This window comes from Athene noctua, chromosome 6 (assembly GCF_965140245.1).
Source record: "Athene noctua chromosome 6, bAthNoc1.hap1.1, whole genome shotgun sequence".
NCBI classification, from domain to species: domain Eukaryota; kingdom Metazoa; phylum Chordata; class Aves; order Strigiformes; family Strigidae; genus Athene; species Athene noctua.
Genome location: NC_134042.1, coordinates 11584034 through 11599168, shown reverse-complemented (window position 1 = coordinate 11599168; position 15135 = coordinate 11584034). Strand labels below are relative to the sequence as shown.

Sequence of the window (15135 nt, the reverse complement as noted above, 5' to 3'; positions counted from 1 at the left end):
TCTATTGCTTCGATTTTGGAAACTAAGTGAAAGTGCAGTAAAATAATTGGTGTTGCCAGGCTTGCTCTACCAACATGAGCACTTACTGGTTAGCCGTTTATGGGTGGGCTCCCAACATACACCAGATTGCTTTACTACGGTTTGCGTGTTATGAATAGAATGGTTCAAAAAGACAATACTGGGTAAGTATGTAGACACAAAATTACCATGGAGTACATTACGGCCTGAACAGTCTAACCGTTAATCTTTAGTACTCCCCTAGGTGCAGATTCTCTCACCTCACAGCAAAGATGAGGCAACTGACAACCAACAGGCAGGCTACCTCATACTACTTTGTGAAATAAAAGAATTCATACAAGCAACTATTGACAAAACAGTGGCATGCTGCCAGTTACAACTGCCTTGTAGCAATCCCTCCACATACCCAACCTAAATACCCATAGATACCACGCATCCTCACCCATACACGAAGGAAAACTGAAGATACAGAGACTTCATGTCACTGTGGTAAGCAACTCTAAAAAGAAAGGTAACGTTCTGACTGCAATGTGCTCTGTTTAAAACTCTGAAAAATTAAACTGAATCTTCTAAAACGCTAAGAGAGTTAAGAGAAATCCCTCAACACTTCTTTGTAAAGGGAGTTAAAGCAACATAGGAAAAAATACTGAACACTTACACTCCTCAGGCACATTAGGAAGGCCAGACTGAGAACGGTTTAAGCAAAGAAAAGCTTTTAATAATGCTAAGTGTTTTGCCATCTCAGGTCAGGCAACCTTTAGTTGTAAATCTGTATACCGATCATTTTATACCCTCCTCAACCAGTACCTGTGCTAAAAATAGAACGTTAACGCACCTTTCAGAGACTTCTTGTTTTAGCTTTGGCATATCACCCGAAGACAGGTCAGTGTCCAGGACACCCAGGAAGTCCCTTTCTGCAGTAAAGGACTCTTTGTCCAGATCAATGTCTGATGGGTTTTGACCAATGAATGAAGAATTTAAAGTTCTCTGACGAAAATCTAACACATCAGCTTCAGCAGGGTGGCCATGAATGCTCGCGGCGCTGAGAACACCACCGCCTTCCAATTCCAAGTTACTGTTTTGTTTCACATCACGCTGAGGTCGACTATTCACCCCATCATCTCTGAATCCTTTAGCAAAAGGATTGTAATCTATTTTCAGACGGGTAATCTGGATGTTCTGGTAGGCTGTAACTGCAAAGAACTCTGTCTGTGGAAAGGTAAACGTGTGGACATCAGGGCCATTGAGCTGAATGATTTCTGTGGCTTTGTCTGCAGGCACCAAGTGAAGTCGTGGCAGATAACGGTGCATGGAATGCAAGATTATATGTCCCTCCTGGTCCAGGGTATTGTTGGTAAGCTTGAGTCTGTAGAAGGATATCGGCTGCTGCATCCAGCAGTAGCCAGTGGAGGGGGATGTTGGATGAATAAACACTCGCCCAAGAACGTGTGGTTCTGCCCTACCACTGGGCTCCCATAAATGACCGTTCCACTTGTATCGGTAATTGTCCACTGGGGATATGTCCATGACTAGGATGTACCTCCGATAGACATCCAGACCTTTAATCCAGTATCGGCAGTAAGGGAACATGCGCCTCCCCTGCTTCGTCAGAATCATTTCTGTGTTGCGATGGTAGAATTCATTCCACATGCTGTTGTTATCTAGGGTGACGGTAATGCCCCCCGAGACACATTCAGCTGGGAGGCAAGTCTTGACTTTGGATTTTACTGGAGTTGATACACTGCTGGCCAGCGCGCAAGCATCGCGGTTTGCTACTAGGATTCCCTGGTCAGCTTTACCGTTTCCCTGCGGCTGTTTCAAGATGACAAAAAAAGCAGGTGCTGCACCAGACACAGTCCCACCATCCCGGCTACCCAAGACAATCTGCTGCTTCTCCATGTTGAGCGCACTTGGAAGCTTTTGGATCAAATGCAAATTCTACACAGTGCTGATAATCTTCTATGTGTGTTCACCATTCTGGAAAAAAGGAAAACCCAGTTAGAATTGTTCAAATACAGTCTAAGAAAGTAACTAAGGCTCATGTGAAATCCTTTCTGTAACAGTTTTCCACATTAAAAGCTTAAAAGATAGTACTGCAAAATTGAGCAAAATCAGGATATATCAAATCATGGTTGCCTGTGTGTATATATTTTAGGCCTTACAGACACAGGGGCTATGACACCTTTAAACTGCATTTTCATATAATGCCTTGCTTGATATGTCAAAGTGCTCTTTGTTCTCATATTGCCTCAACTCTTCAGATCATTTGGTTAACAAACAGCATTTGGTAAAACGTGCAGAAGCTTTAAAAAGAGCAAACGGCACATCTCTGACACAAACACAAAAGCAGAAGTCATTTGTTCCTGCCAGAAAGAAAAGAGATCCCAAAGGTCCAAGACTTTTCAAAAATGGAGAAAAAAAAAAAAAAGTTAAAAACATTTTCCCCAAATTTCTTTATTGAAAAAGACTGTGTGTTGGGATTTCTTTGCCTGCCTGCCCCCCCCCCCCCCCCAACCCAAAAAACTTCTAAACTTGTGTGAAAGGCAGAGACAAAGAATAGGAGGGGGGGAAAAAGTTCAGACGGATAAGCTTTGGAGAAAAACAGACAAACTAACCCCCCCAAAAGGCCATGCAGCTAAGATTAAATGGATGGATGTGAAGCATCAGGCAACCTTAGCTACCTCTATCTTCTAAATTATGGCAATAATTTAAATCCAGTAAGAAAACATTTGTACTGTTGTGACTAGCCTAATCACTGTTTAGGGAACTAAAAAAGTTACCTTTATTTGCATATACAGAATTCTACTTTCGTGTGTCTACCTCACAAGTTCAGCATTATGTCAGCTCTCTAACAAAAGATCATAAACAATTTTTCAAACAGCCTGCAGATTTCTGAATGTGAAAATTTAAAGTAAATGCTTCTGATAACTTGCCAGAATGCCATTCCCACATTCAGATGCTTGTATCTTGATCCTTATTATATATATGGAATACAAAAAAAAAATGATTGATTCTTCTATAGAGTGTCTAGTTGGTGTGAACCAAAGACAAGAGTGAATCACCATCACTGGGAGTTACCTGCTTGAAAATAATCATATTCCTTTCCAGAAAATTAACTCAAATTCACAAATTTTAAGTGAACTAGGTATTCAATAAGAAGTATTTATTTTGTTAGGATTGGGTTACTGCAGGAGGAAACCCTCCTCTGTGCAAACCAGCTGCCACATGCATGTGGGAAATGACCTCAAAGCTCAGGAGGCAGCCAACTTACACTCCATGATAAATGCTCTTGACACCTAGGAAATACAAGACACCTACTTCCACCACCCTTTAAACTTTGCACTTTGAAGCTTCGTGTAAGCTAAACCAGAGGAAAAACACAAAACTGTTCTCCACAGGTTTTGAGATCTGTTAAGGTACAAAATCTGGTTTTCAGTTTTGAGGACTAAACACTTCCCCACAAAGGCACCCACAACCACCCACCCAGGACTACTTAATAAGAGTCTAGAACACAAAATGAATTAGCTGTTCAAAATCAACTTCTTTTTTTTCTATTTTAAGGATGCTGCCCTGCTTTTTCAACAGAGCACATCTGAAGTCCCAGCAACACAAAAGCCTATCCCCCAAAAAAAGCCTTTTCATGTTCATCTATAAAAACACAATAGAAACAGAAATCTATACTAAAAGTCAGATAGATGGAATGGGGAGAAAGAAATCGCATCCTAAATGGCATGTGATTTTCCACCAACTTATCCTCTCTCTCTCTATATATACACACAGCATGTGTATATGTATATTCAATGTGCAATCATCAAGTGACTGCTGGGCAATATACATGAAAACTTTATTAGCTCACCAAGGACATACACTATATCAAAGTGATTTCAAGTCTTGTTTCAAATATGTAGAGAACCTGTAACTTTAAATTTACCTGAGGTAGAACTTACACAGGCCAGAAATAAATTCAAAAAAGCTCAATAACCCTGCAACCAGCAAAAATTCTATTCATACAAAGAGCTACTGAGTCACGGTTTCTGTTTTCCAACACTTAAAAAGTTCTTACACGGTGCTCCTGTAGTTATTTCTACCATAAGCTCCGCTCACAGTATCAAGTCAGTCAGAGATGTGTGGTTACAATGTGATTATATGCAATTACAGTAGCCAAAAGCTACATTATTTCAGCACTAACACGGTCTGTTACGAGAAACATTTCACACGTTTTATTACACTTTGTCAAACACACTAGCCTGTTTTATTATAGCGTGGAGTTTCTAATCCAGTATTTCAAGGAAAATGTGTGTATTTGTGGAAGTTGAAGGTTTAATCAGCTTCGAATACTTCACTTCTCTCCCCATATGTAGATCTTGTATTTGAGAAGCAGCATCGAACTAGACAGCAGTGGCTAAAAATACCGAAAGTTGCACTGAGATGTGCTAAAAGCAGGAAAATAATCAGATGCGAAAAAATCTGTTGTGGGTTTTTTCTTAAAAAAAACCAAACATAAAAAACCAACAAAATAACCCCACCACCAAACCCGAAACAACAAACCCCCAACCTCCCAAGCTGCTTTAAAGGCGAGGAGCGAGGCCCCGGGTGCAGGCTGCTCCCGCCGCGGGCCGGGGAGGACAGCCGTCAGGCGGCGGCCCCGCGGCACAGCCCGCCAACCGCCGCCGAGCTGCCGGCGGGGGCCCGGTGCCGGGTCCAATGGCAGCGAGAGCTGAACGCGCGGCGCTGCCGTTCAACACCGCGGCAGCGGAGCGGGGCTGCCCCGGCCCGGGGAACGGCGCCCGGTGCGGCGAGAGGCGGACGCCCCGCCCGGGGCAGGTGGCGTCACGGCCACGGGCCGAGCGGCGCACTTGTCGCTTTTAATGCCCCTCCCCCCGCCCCCCCCGCCGCGCCGGACGGGCCCCCGGCCGGAAGCCTCGGGACGGGGGCAGGCAGCCGCCGCCGCCACCGGCAGCCGCTCGGGCCTTTCCGGGAGCGGCGGGGGCCGGACCCAGCACGGCCTGCGGGGGCTGGCGGAGGCGGAGGGACCGGCGCACGTGGGGAAGCCGCGCCGCTCTTCGCCGGGACCCGACGCGGCCCTGCCCGGCGCCAGGGGGGCGGCGCGGCGCCGCCGGCGCTCCCGAGGCGGCGCCTCGCGTCGCCACCGGGGAGCGGCCGGCGGGCCCGGGCCCCGTCGCCTCGTGGCTACGCCTGGTGTTAATTTTCGCAGTTCGAGAGGCAGGCGGGAGGCGCGGGGGGAGGCGCGCGGAGCTCGCGCGCGGCGCGGGAGCCGGCGGCGCCACCCTTCCCCCCCTCCGCCGAGGCGGCGCGCCCCCGCTCCCCGGCAGTTACCGTGCGGCGAGGCGAAGCCGGCGGCCTCCCGCTTCCTTTCTCCTCACGCGGACCGTGTGTCCGCCAGCTGGGGACAACGTGCGTGCGCACCGCGGTGACATCACCGCGCCGCAGCGCGCGCAGGCGCGCCGCCAGCTCGCGCCTCCCCTCCCTCCCTCCCGCCTGCCCGTCACGTGCCCGCGCCGAGCGCCGGGGCCCGGCCCCGGCCCCGGCCCGGCCCCGCGCAGCGCCGCGCCGCGAAGCTTCTCGAACGGGCGCGGGGCGCCGCACTCCGCCGCTTTCGAGGGCCTGCGGCGACCCCGAGCGGCAGCGCCGCCGCCCCGCCCGGCGAGCGCGGGCGAGGCGCCCGGCCGCACCGCTCCCCGCCCCCCCCCCCCGCGGCGGAGAGGCCCGGCCCCGCCTCAGCTTCACGGGCCTGGCCCGGGGCCCGCCGGCGGCGGAGCTTCCTCCCGCACTGGCACACGACGGCCGGGGGGCGGCGCCGGCGGGACGCGCGCCCGGCGGCCGCCCGGGCCGGGCAGAGCCGAACCAGCGCCGCGGGGCCGGCCCCGGCACAGCCCCGCCGCTCGCCGGGCCTCTCCGCAGGCTTTGCGCGCCGGAGGCGTTAAGGCAGGCCTCAGCCGCGCCGCCCTCCCCCGAGCGGGAGCTGCCTCCTCCCTCGCCGCTGCCCCGGGAGAGCGCCAGCCTTCCCCTCGGCAAGGGCGAGGGTCACCCGCCTCCACGCCACTCGAGACACGGACATGGGTACCCGCACCTCCCGCCTCCCCGGCCAGAAGCCTCAATCGCGGAGGCAACGCTAAGGCGGGCATCAGCGTTAGTCTCCCTCCTCCGGCGCTAGTCCTCACCCATCCGCCAAAGCTCCAGTCAGAACTGGGGTCTACACCACCAAGCGCCCTGTGGCTCAGGCAGCCAACACGTACCGGTCAAACCGTGCCCTAGGTTATTAACCCCAGGCCTGCTGTCCCTTCCGATGTTAGGCAAACCAGTCAACAAACAAAACCTGGCTTAGCACAGTCTTGGCATAACCATATTTGAGTCTTCCTGCCCTCAGCACCTCACCAAGCACACCACGCCCAGACTGGCAGTCCTTCACATGTCAGGAAAAATCACTTTGTAAACCAGGCACTTCTGAGAATAAGCCCACTAAACCAGAATTCTGAATCTGAAGGGAATTCACACCAATACACAGCATGGCTGCAGGAGAACACCTCCATGAAGCCCCCTGTCCCCCTTTCTTCAGTTAAGGATATTTATCTTACAACACTGCATCCCCTAGTAAAGGGCAGATACTTGCACAGTGGTGCCAGAAAGCCATGGCATCAGAGTTGGTAGGCTGAGACTAAGGCCTACAGCCACCAAACACGAGAATTTTGTACTGACTGCTGCCTACAGCAAGTGGTGACTTCACTAAGGCTGCTCCTCAGCTTGACAGAGTCATGCCTTCACTGTTAGGATGCAGAAAACGGGCAAAACAAGAGCAACATTACGCAGGCCAGCACCCCTTTGAAGGTTTCTTGGCAACAGAAATTTATGCTGTGGGAGATCACCTTAGAAGCATGTAACTAAAGAAAATACACTTTTAAGACACTTAAAAAAAACATCCATCAAAACAGTAACACAAGTAGGAATGCAGGAGATGACTTTTAACTGGGAGAATGAACTCAGGCTGAAAAAACCTGAGGAGTGAACACATTCACTGTACAGAGAAACTACTGAAATACAAAATTCTGCAAATATCAAAGAACGTAAGATTGTGATTTTGCAGTTTATAAAGGAGGTATGGACAGAGGCAGAAGGGAAGCTTTAGCCCCATTGTGTTGGGTTTGGCTGGGATAGAGTTTTCTTCGTAGTACCTGTCATGGGGCTATGTTTTGGATTTGTGCTGAAAACAGTGTTGATATCCCAGGGATGTGCTTACACAGAGCCAAGGCCTTTTCTGCTCCTCACCTCACCTCACCCCACCCGTGAGTGGGCTGGAGGGACACAAGAGGTTGGGAGGGGACACAGCCAGGACAGCTCCCAGGCATGTCCCACACCGTATGACATCGTGCTCAGCACATACAGCCGGGGGAAGGAGGAGGAAGGGGGGGGAGAACGACAACATTCAGCATGATGGCGTTTGTCTTCCCCAGTAACCGTTACACATGATGGAGCCCAGCTTTCCTGGGGATGGCTGAGCACCTGCCTGTGATGGGAAGTGACGAATGAATTCCTGTTTCCTTTGCCTGTGTGCACAGCTTTTGCTTTACCTGTTAAACTGTCTTTATCTCAATCCAGGAGTTTTCTCACTTTTGACCTTCCAATACTCTTTCCTATCCCACCCAGGGTGAGTGAGCGAGCGGCTGGGTGGGGCTCAGCTGCAGCTGGGGTTAAACCACAACATCCACATAGTAAGGTTGGCATGGTGGAAGGGAAACACCCCAAATTCTGGCAACGGCAGATTTGGAGAGGAAAAAAAAAGGTTCTGAGGAATTAGAAGGTAGGAGATACCAAAAAATCAGAGCGATAGTATTCTTTTTGTTAAGGGTCACGTCCAGTCTTTTTCTAAAACAGCTTCACATGACAGTTCTCTCATAAGTTTCTACTTTTTGCACAACAAAAAGTCAAGGCTAACAGCCACGTGCTTTCATGTTTCACATAGCAAATGTGTAGTAAGGGGAAGAAAGGAATCAAGAAAGCATTCTAGTTTAGCTGTAAACCCTGGGGGGGTGTGGGGGCACGTGCAGCGTGACAAAGGACGTGGCTCCTGGGGGAGCAGGGCAGTGCCACCAGCCCTGTGTGTGTATATGCACATCTGTGTCCTCTGAAGGGCAAGGTCAGGTGGGGTAGTGCCAGCCAGCCAAGAGAGAGACAGCACATACCAGCACCCAGAGCGGGGCTGGGCCTCGGGGGCTTACGTGGCTAGAAGCCAGCAACTGGGGAGACTGGGATCCAGGAACCAGTTGCTGGGCAGACAGAGTGTCTAGGCCCAGCTGCTGGAGGGAATCTACCTTGTACTTATATATACACATGTATGTGTCTATAAAAACATACATACACACAACCCTCTCACTAGCAGATCTCCATCCTGCTCAGGCAGGAAGGGGAGCAGGCTAGGGCTGTCGCTGCTGTCCGTGTTCCTGTGAGTATCCATGCATCTGCCTGACTGGTGTGGCCAGACATGTAAACGCGGGCTCTACACGCTCCTGCCTACCAGGAACACATTTTCAGCCTTGCTACTGGTTATACCTGGAGGCACAGAGATGTGACAGCCTCAAGCCTCAAGTCAGATCCAGCACAGGATTTCTCCCTTAATAAATTCAATCAGAAATAATTACACCAATTAAAAAATGAAGCCACATTGTCTGAGTTTGATCGGGAGTAGTCATTCTATACCTACAGCAATCACATATTAGGTACAGTGGTCATTAAGTTTTAGGGTCACAGGATACACTGACGCTCTATTTTGTGTTAAGCAGTATGTTCCTGAACTGTGCCAATACAGAAATAAGTCTTTTTTTCTTCAGCAAGAGGGCCATTTTGTATGACTAAGAGCAGCTGCACAGAACTGAATAGCAGACAGCACCATGTTCACAGCCCACAAGCCACATGTTCCGGTGATGGTAAGAGAAGCAACACCAGAGACTGTTGACATTGCCAGGGATTTTGCTATCATTTTACCTAATGCAGGTGGAAATCCTTGCCTGCAGCAAAAGCAGAACCTCTAATTTATCAAGGGAACAAATTCACCAGTAGAAGTCACAGCAGTACCACAGATTCCCACCAGCTTAAGCAACCCGGTTCTGAGCAGCTTATAGCTGACAAGAAACAGGAGTACTGCAATGAAGAACTACATCCCATTTAGATCAGTACAAACACCAGTTTTAAGGTCATGTTTGCACCAACTGGCAGCATAGAAATGAACTGGTTTGCACCAGCCCTCCATGTCCAGTTACCTTATACTAACCAGTAACGTGATGGTCATTTTTGAAATGCTGAAATTCACTACCAAGAAGTACCCTCTTCCTCAGAATGCTTCTTTCAAATATATTCCATGCTCTGCAGCATCTTGAAAGTATGAACAACAGTCTTTACAAACTGTATTTCAGTATCCAGCAGATCACATTCCTTCTTTCAGCAATGCCTACAAGCATGAAGCGCCAGTTCAAGCCTACACACTACAAGTAACACAGAGGCTGCAACTTTCACCACCCAGTAGCCCAGAGATTGCTAGCTGGAGCTGTAGCAAAAAACCACGTTCTTCAGCTACTCTGATTTCTAACCTGTCTCAAAAAAAAAAAAAAAAAAAAGATTCAGTAACAGATCACAAGCTGGAGAGTCACAAGGCCAGGGCCTTGCTAGAGATGAGATCTGTATATGGGAAAGCAACATGCTGCAGACACAGTTAAGCAGAACGTAACAGTTGCCAACGTGTGGGAAACATAAAAGAGATGTTGATTACATTTTTTGCTAGCAATCCCCTTTCAGTTTGAATACAAAGGCCTCTACTACACAAGTAGATACACGACAGGATATTTCTGTCATCCAGTATACTCTGACAGGCACTACTACTAGAGCATTACTGGAGCATAAAGGAGGCTTTCGGCTCTCAAATTCACCAGCTGAAACTAGACTCACTAGCTGAAAACAACAGCTATCAAAACCAACTGTGCCAATGTAATACACCCACAGCAGCAGTCAGTCAGCAGAGCCTAGTCTACAGGTTTATTACTAACTATGAGCAGGCAGTCCCAACAATCGTAAAAGTCCCGAATTCTGGCCATTAAAAAAAGAAAAGAATTAAATTTCAAACACCTGAAAATCTAGTGATGTTATAGTCAGAAGTGCTGTGCAATGTGCACATTAGAAGGGTTAAAATACAAAACCATACTTTCTTTAGCCAATGTTTTGACACTTTGGACAATGATTAACACAGTAGCACCCTGCAAGAAAATCTGTTAATTCTGAAACTCTGGGCTGGATTAAACTGCCCATAGAAAGGTAATCTAGTCCCACTTTCTATACCATAACTGGCCCCACTGGCCTCCCAAGTGCTTCTCCAGAAGAGTATCAGCCTCCCAGAGCTGAATATTTGCTCTACACAGATGTCTCAAAGAACTTGCAGTACCTACAACAGCTCCAGACCCCTGTCCTCAGGCAACAGAATCTCAGCCCAAATCTACTTTAAAAAAAGTTTACATCATTTTATTTATGATAGAGAAGTATCTTAAATCCTTCTTTTAGCTACAGCAAGGAATCAAAATCCTGTGGCAAGAAGATTAAGGGTGTTAACTAGTGTCAGAATCTAGCTAAAAAGTGTGAGATTAAAAAAAAATGTATTGCAAGAAATGGATTATTGAGGGGGAAAAAAAAAAAGAGGAGCAAGAAATCTGCTTTTTCAGATTTAGGTTTTCTTGATGATGCAAACATGCTAGAACACGTGCTCCAGCTGCACACAGAATGCGCTATCCCCACGGCAAGTATGACACAGCTTGTGCTGTGCAGAGATTTCAGCCCAGAGCATTCCTTTATACTAAAACCGAATTCACTTAATTAGTTTATACTAAAACCAAATTTACTTAACGCTCAGAGCCCTGACTATTGCAGGATGAACAGACGGTAGTTCAGGAAGTGCTTCATCAACTGTCAGCTGCACCCCTGCAAAAGCAGCGGCTTCTGTTGGAGGAACAGAGCAAACACTTGCAGGGGCAGGAGGGAAATACCACTTCACCTCCCCAGTACTAACACTTCGACAAAAGAGTCCAAACTTTCAGTCCCCCAGAAAGTTAGTGCTTTGTTTAACAGCATTAATCCTGCTATGTACAGCGCACAGCAGTCTCCGTCTCCTGAGAGGTACCTGATCCTTGGGGAAATACAAAAATCTTCCCAAACACTGAAGACTGCACAATCCATTTATATACAGTATGAACCACTGGTGAGAGGGCAGGGAGAAAATCCAGTGTTCACTACAAATAACTGCACTTTTTTATCTATATACAATGTTATTATTTCAATATTTAAAATAATGTATTTTACATATTTTATCAGGAAGTCACTGATAAGACCACTACTCATATATTCAATGATTACTGTAATTTTTTCAATATACTATTATTGCAGCTACTGAAAATTAAAAAATAAAAGAATAAAGCAATGTTTTATGTTTTTTGCCACGCAACACTGGCAGAAACAAGCCATAATCAGCAGCAATAGCACCATTTTGATGAATTTCAGTCCCTTTACGACCATCATTGAGGAAAATTTATCACACACACAAATCTTCAGCTGGGGATCTTGTCCACATCATAGGAAAAAAAAAAAGGAGAGCAAAAAGTAAGAAAATTCAACAAAACAAGTCAGGCAAGTAAAAAAGCCCTCATACAAGCTCAGGACTATCATACGCATTGGGCTTCCGTCTTGCAGCAATGCTCATTGCTACAGAATCACCAATGGCTCATCAAGTGCTCACTGGCAGGGAACCTCTATTTCCCTTTTAAGTTATGGTAAAAAGGAGCGTGACACCAATTAAAGTACCAGACTGTGGGTGATGGGTTACAGGTTTATATCTATCTTCATTATTGACTTATTGACTTTACCCTGTGGTCAGGCAGACCGCACCATATTAGCGGAAAGCACAGTACTGCAAGAGTTACCAAAACAGCATAATGCCATCATCACAAGTATTTGTTTAACAGTAATTAGGTTGCTATCTTGCCATTCTCCAAATTGACTTTTCCTGAAGATAGTGACTGTAGCAATGAATGCAAACATTTTTACTGTAGATATGTTTTATCTGGCTCCCACATTTGTTTTCTGTCTTACGCTGTTCACATCCCTTACTGCCTTTCTCTTCTGGGCTTGATTTTAAAAGAAAAAAAAAAAAAAAAAAGACAGACTTTCTTCTGGTTGCTTTCTTCTCACCGATATCATTCTCGGTGCATTCTTCCTTATCCAGTTCAGAAAAAGATACATCGAGGCTTTATCATAAGTACTAAAACCTGCCAGGATCCAACAGTAAAAGCACATTCCACCTTTCTGTGGAGAGAGAAGAGCAACTCCACCACCATCATTTGATTCTTTGTTGTAAAGTCACCCAGTACAAACAAACAAACAACACACACCACAAAAAAACCAAAACACACACCACACCACATTCTTAATTATGGAAGAATCAAGTAAGCTTTGCTGGTGCCACAGCTAATGGCACTGTTTCTTATGTGCACACCATGGCTGAACTTTTTAGATCCTCTGCTGTTTATGAAAAATCAAAGGGCCAACAGCCTCTTAGATGAGAGCTCTTTCTCACTCCTCTAGGCAGAAACCTATTTCATTGTGTTTGTAAAATGAACGTCTTGGACTTCCCATTCCTTAGGAAATTACGTTTTAAAAAGCCAACATACACAACTACGTACTTTATAAGTGATCTAGCTGATTTAACTGTAAATGAAGAAGTGGCATATGCTCAAAGAGAATTTTTTTTTTTTTTTTTTTTCTGGCAGGTGACCAAACAAGTTTATTTGCAAGTGGGACTAACATTGGTTTTCCTCCTACTGCAGCTTTCCCTCCCATGGCAGGCACAACGGCATCTGCACCAACACTGAGCTAACAGCAGGTGAAGTGAATAGTCTGCTGTTGCTAGATGGAACACGTAAGAGAATGAGTGATGCTCATCGCCACCGGATTCAAGAACTAGGTTTTTCTCCCCACAAACACACACACACACACAAAAACGCTCACCCACAGCAACATTTTTCTGGCAGAATCAGCTCCCCGCCCCAGTTCTCATTATGGACTGCCAGGGAACCGTGCCCGAGGGCACTGAAAGGGTGCTGCAGCCGCAGAGCCTGCGGCTCCATCGAGCAAACCACCTTAAAGTGGCAAGAGCAGCTCATCAGCCTTGCCTTCTTCTTTACACACAGCCTTCGGTTTTCAAAGTCTGCGGCAAGTTCACATCTTCAGGGCTTCAGCCCACTCCGTCGAATGCAATTAAAGACAACCCACGAGTCCGGATACTGCTGTGTTAGGAGTCCGGCAGTGAGACTGTGTAAGCTTTGATATCTTAAGAAGCTAGGCAAGAAACTCAAGCCGCACTATTGGAAACCACTCACCTAACCAGGCTGATGAAATAACTGCTAACCCTCATGCCTACCAACTACAGACCGAGCTCACCTTCCCATTTTTAAACCCCCTTTATCAACCAGCGTGGTCCCTAAGGCCACCGACTGCCACTGAACCCAACGCCGGCATCGCACCGCCCTTCCGGGAAGGCGCCGTGGTTCGTTTATTCAGCTCCCTTCGGCGGGACCGGCCCCGCCAGCCCCGGCCGGCCGAGAGCGCAATCCCGCCACACGAAGCCGCCTCCCGCGCCACGCAGGCGCGTCCTCGGCCCGCCGGCGCCCGGCCTCGGCCGAAATCTGGAAGATACCAGAATCGCGGCGGGCGCGGCGCGCAGGGCGGCCGGGAGAGCCGCGGTCCCGGGGCGGTGGCAGGGCCCGGGGCGGGGTGAGGGGGGGTAAGGGCGGGCACTGCCCCCGCCCGCCACCAACGGCCGCCTCACGCGACGTGCCGGGGCGCACGCGCGCCGCCGCGGGCCAGCGGCCGCCCTCGGGCCGCTCCGCCGGGCCGTTACGCTCCGCCCCCGGGCGAGGGGCCCCGGAGCCGCCATTCCCCTCCAACCCCGCTCCACCCCTCAGCCGCCCCTCCGTGGCGCCGAGCGGGCGGAGGGGCGCGCCCGGCCCCCAGCAGCGGCGCGGGTCCCCGGGAGCGGCTGTCCTGCCGGGGCGGGGCGAGGCGCGGCGCCGGCAGCCCAGCCCCGTCTCACGGCTGGCGCCGGCCACGCCCCCGCCGGAGGACGGTTCCCGGGAGCGCGATGGCTCTGGGAGGCGGCAGCTGCTCGGGCCCGGGCCTCACCCGACCCTTCCCGGCCGGAGAGAGCCCGGAGGCGGGGCTGCCCGGGCCCTTTAACCCTCCCCGTCAGGTGACCGGCAGCCATTGCCCAGCCCCCACCGCCCGCCCGCGACCCCGGTCGAAGCGGCGCGGGGGCGGCCGAGGAGAGGGGCCGGGCGGCCGGCCCGCCGCTCCCCGCCACGGCCGCCCCCAGCGCGCCTCAAACGCGGCCGAGGCGGAGGGAGCGCGCACGTGTGATTGGGCCGCCGCCTTCACGTGACGCGCACACCTCACGCCACCTCCTCGAATAAAACTTCAAAACCGGCGCTGGAGAGGGGGGGGGGGGGGGAGGAAGGGGGAGAGGGGTTCGGCGGGCAGCGCCCCGGGGGCGCCCGGCCGGCTCCTACCTGCCTCCCGCCGGCGGCTCCACGCGGCGCGGGGCACCGAGCAACGCCCCGACCCACGCGCCCCGCTCGCGGCTCCTGCGGCCTTCGCCTGCCACGCGCACCCTCCTGCCGTCCTCATTGGCTGCAGCAGCCCGTCACGTGGGCCGCTCCCGTTTCTCCGGCCCCCTTCCCCTCGCCTCCCTGCCCACGACACGCCCGCACACGCCCCCCCGCCCCTCCCGCCGGGCGGGTACCGGAGCGGCCGGCCGGCAGGGAGGCGGGCGGCGGCGGCCGTCCCGCTGCCTCGCGACGCCCGCCAGCGGCGCGCTGCCGATTGGCCGGGGCCGCCCGCCGACGCAGTTCCGCTCCCGCCGCCGGGACACGCCCTTCCTGCCCCTCCCCCGCCCCTGCGCGAGGGAAACACGCCGCGCGCGCGTGGGCCGCACGGGCGCCCCGGCCGCCGTTGGCGGGGCCGCGCCGCCGCTCTCCCCGGGCGAGGGGCGGGCCGGCCGCCGGGCCCGGGCCGCTG

At 50.7% G+C, this 15135-nt stretch overlaps 1 protein-coding gene across 4 annotated transcripts in view; it reads right to left on the bottom strand.

The window, feature by feature from the left end:
* The window catches only part of MGA (MAX dimerization protein MGA), a 62417-nt gene extending 47613 nt beyond the window's left edge, over nt 1-14804 (bottom strand). For 3 of the 4 annotated variants that reach the window (XM_074909565.1, XM_074909567.1, XM_074909566.1), the window contains exons 1-2: nt 14628-14797; nt 854-1995 (exon numbers count right to left, since the gene is read on the bottom strand). In XM_074909565.1, the coding sequence (XP_074765666.1) occupies nt 854-1917 (1064 nt within the window). In that variant the 5' untranslated portion in view covers nt 1918-1995; nt 14628-14797. Of the gene's footprint in view, nt 1-853; nt 1996-14627 lie in introns of all 4 variants that reach the window. The other variant, XR_012633854.1, reaches the window with a different exon arrangement.
* Between the last annotated feature and the right edge of the window lie 331 nt (nt 14805-15135).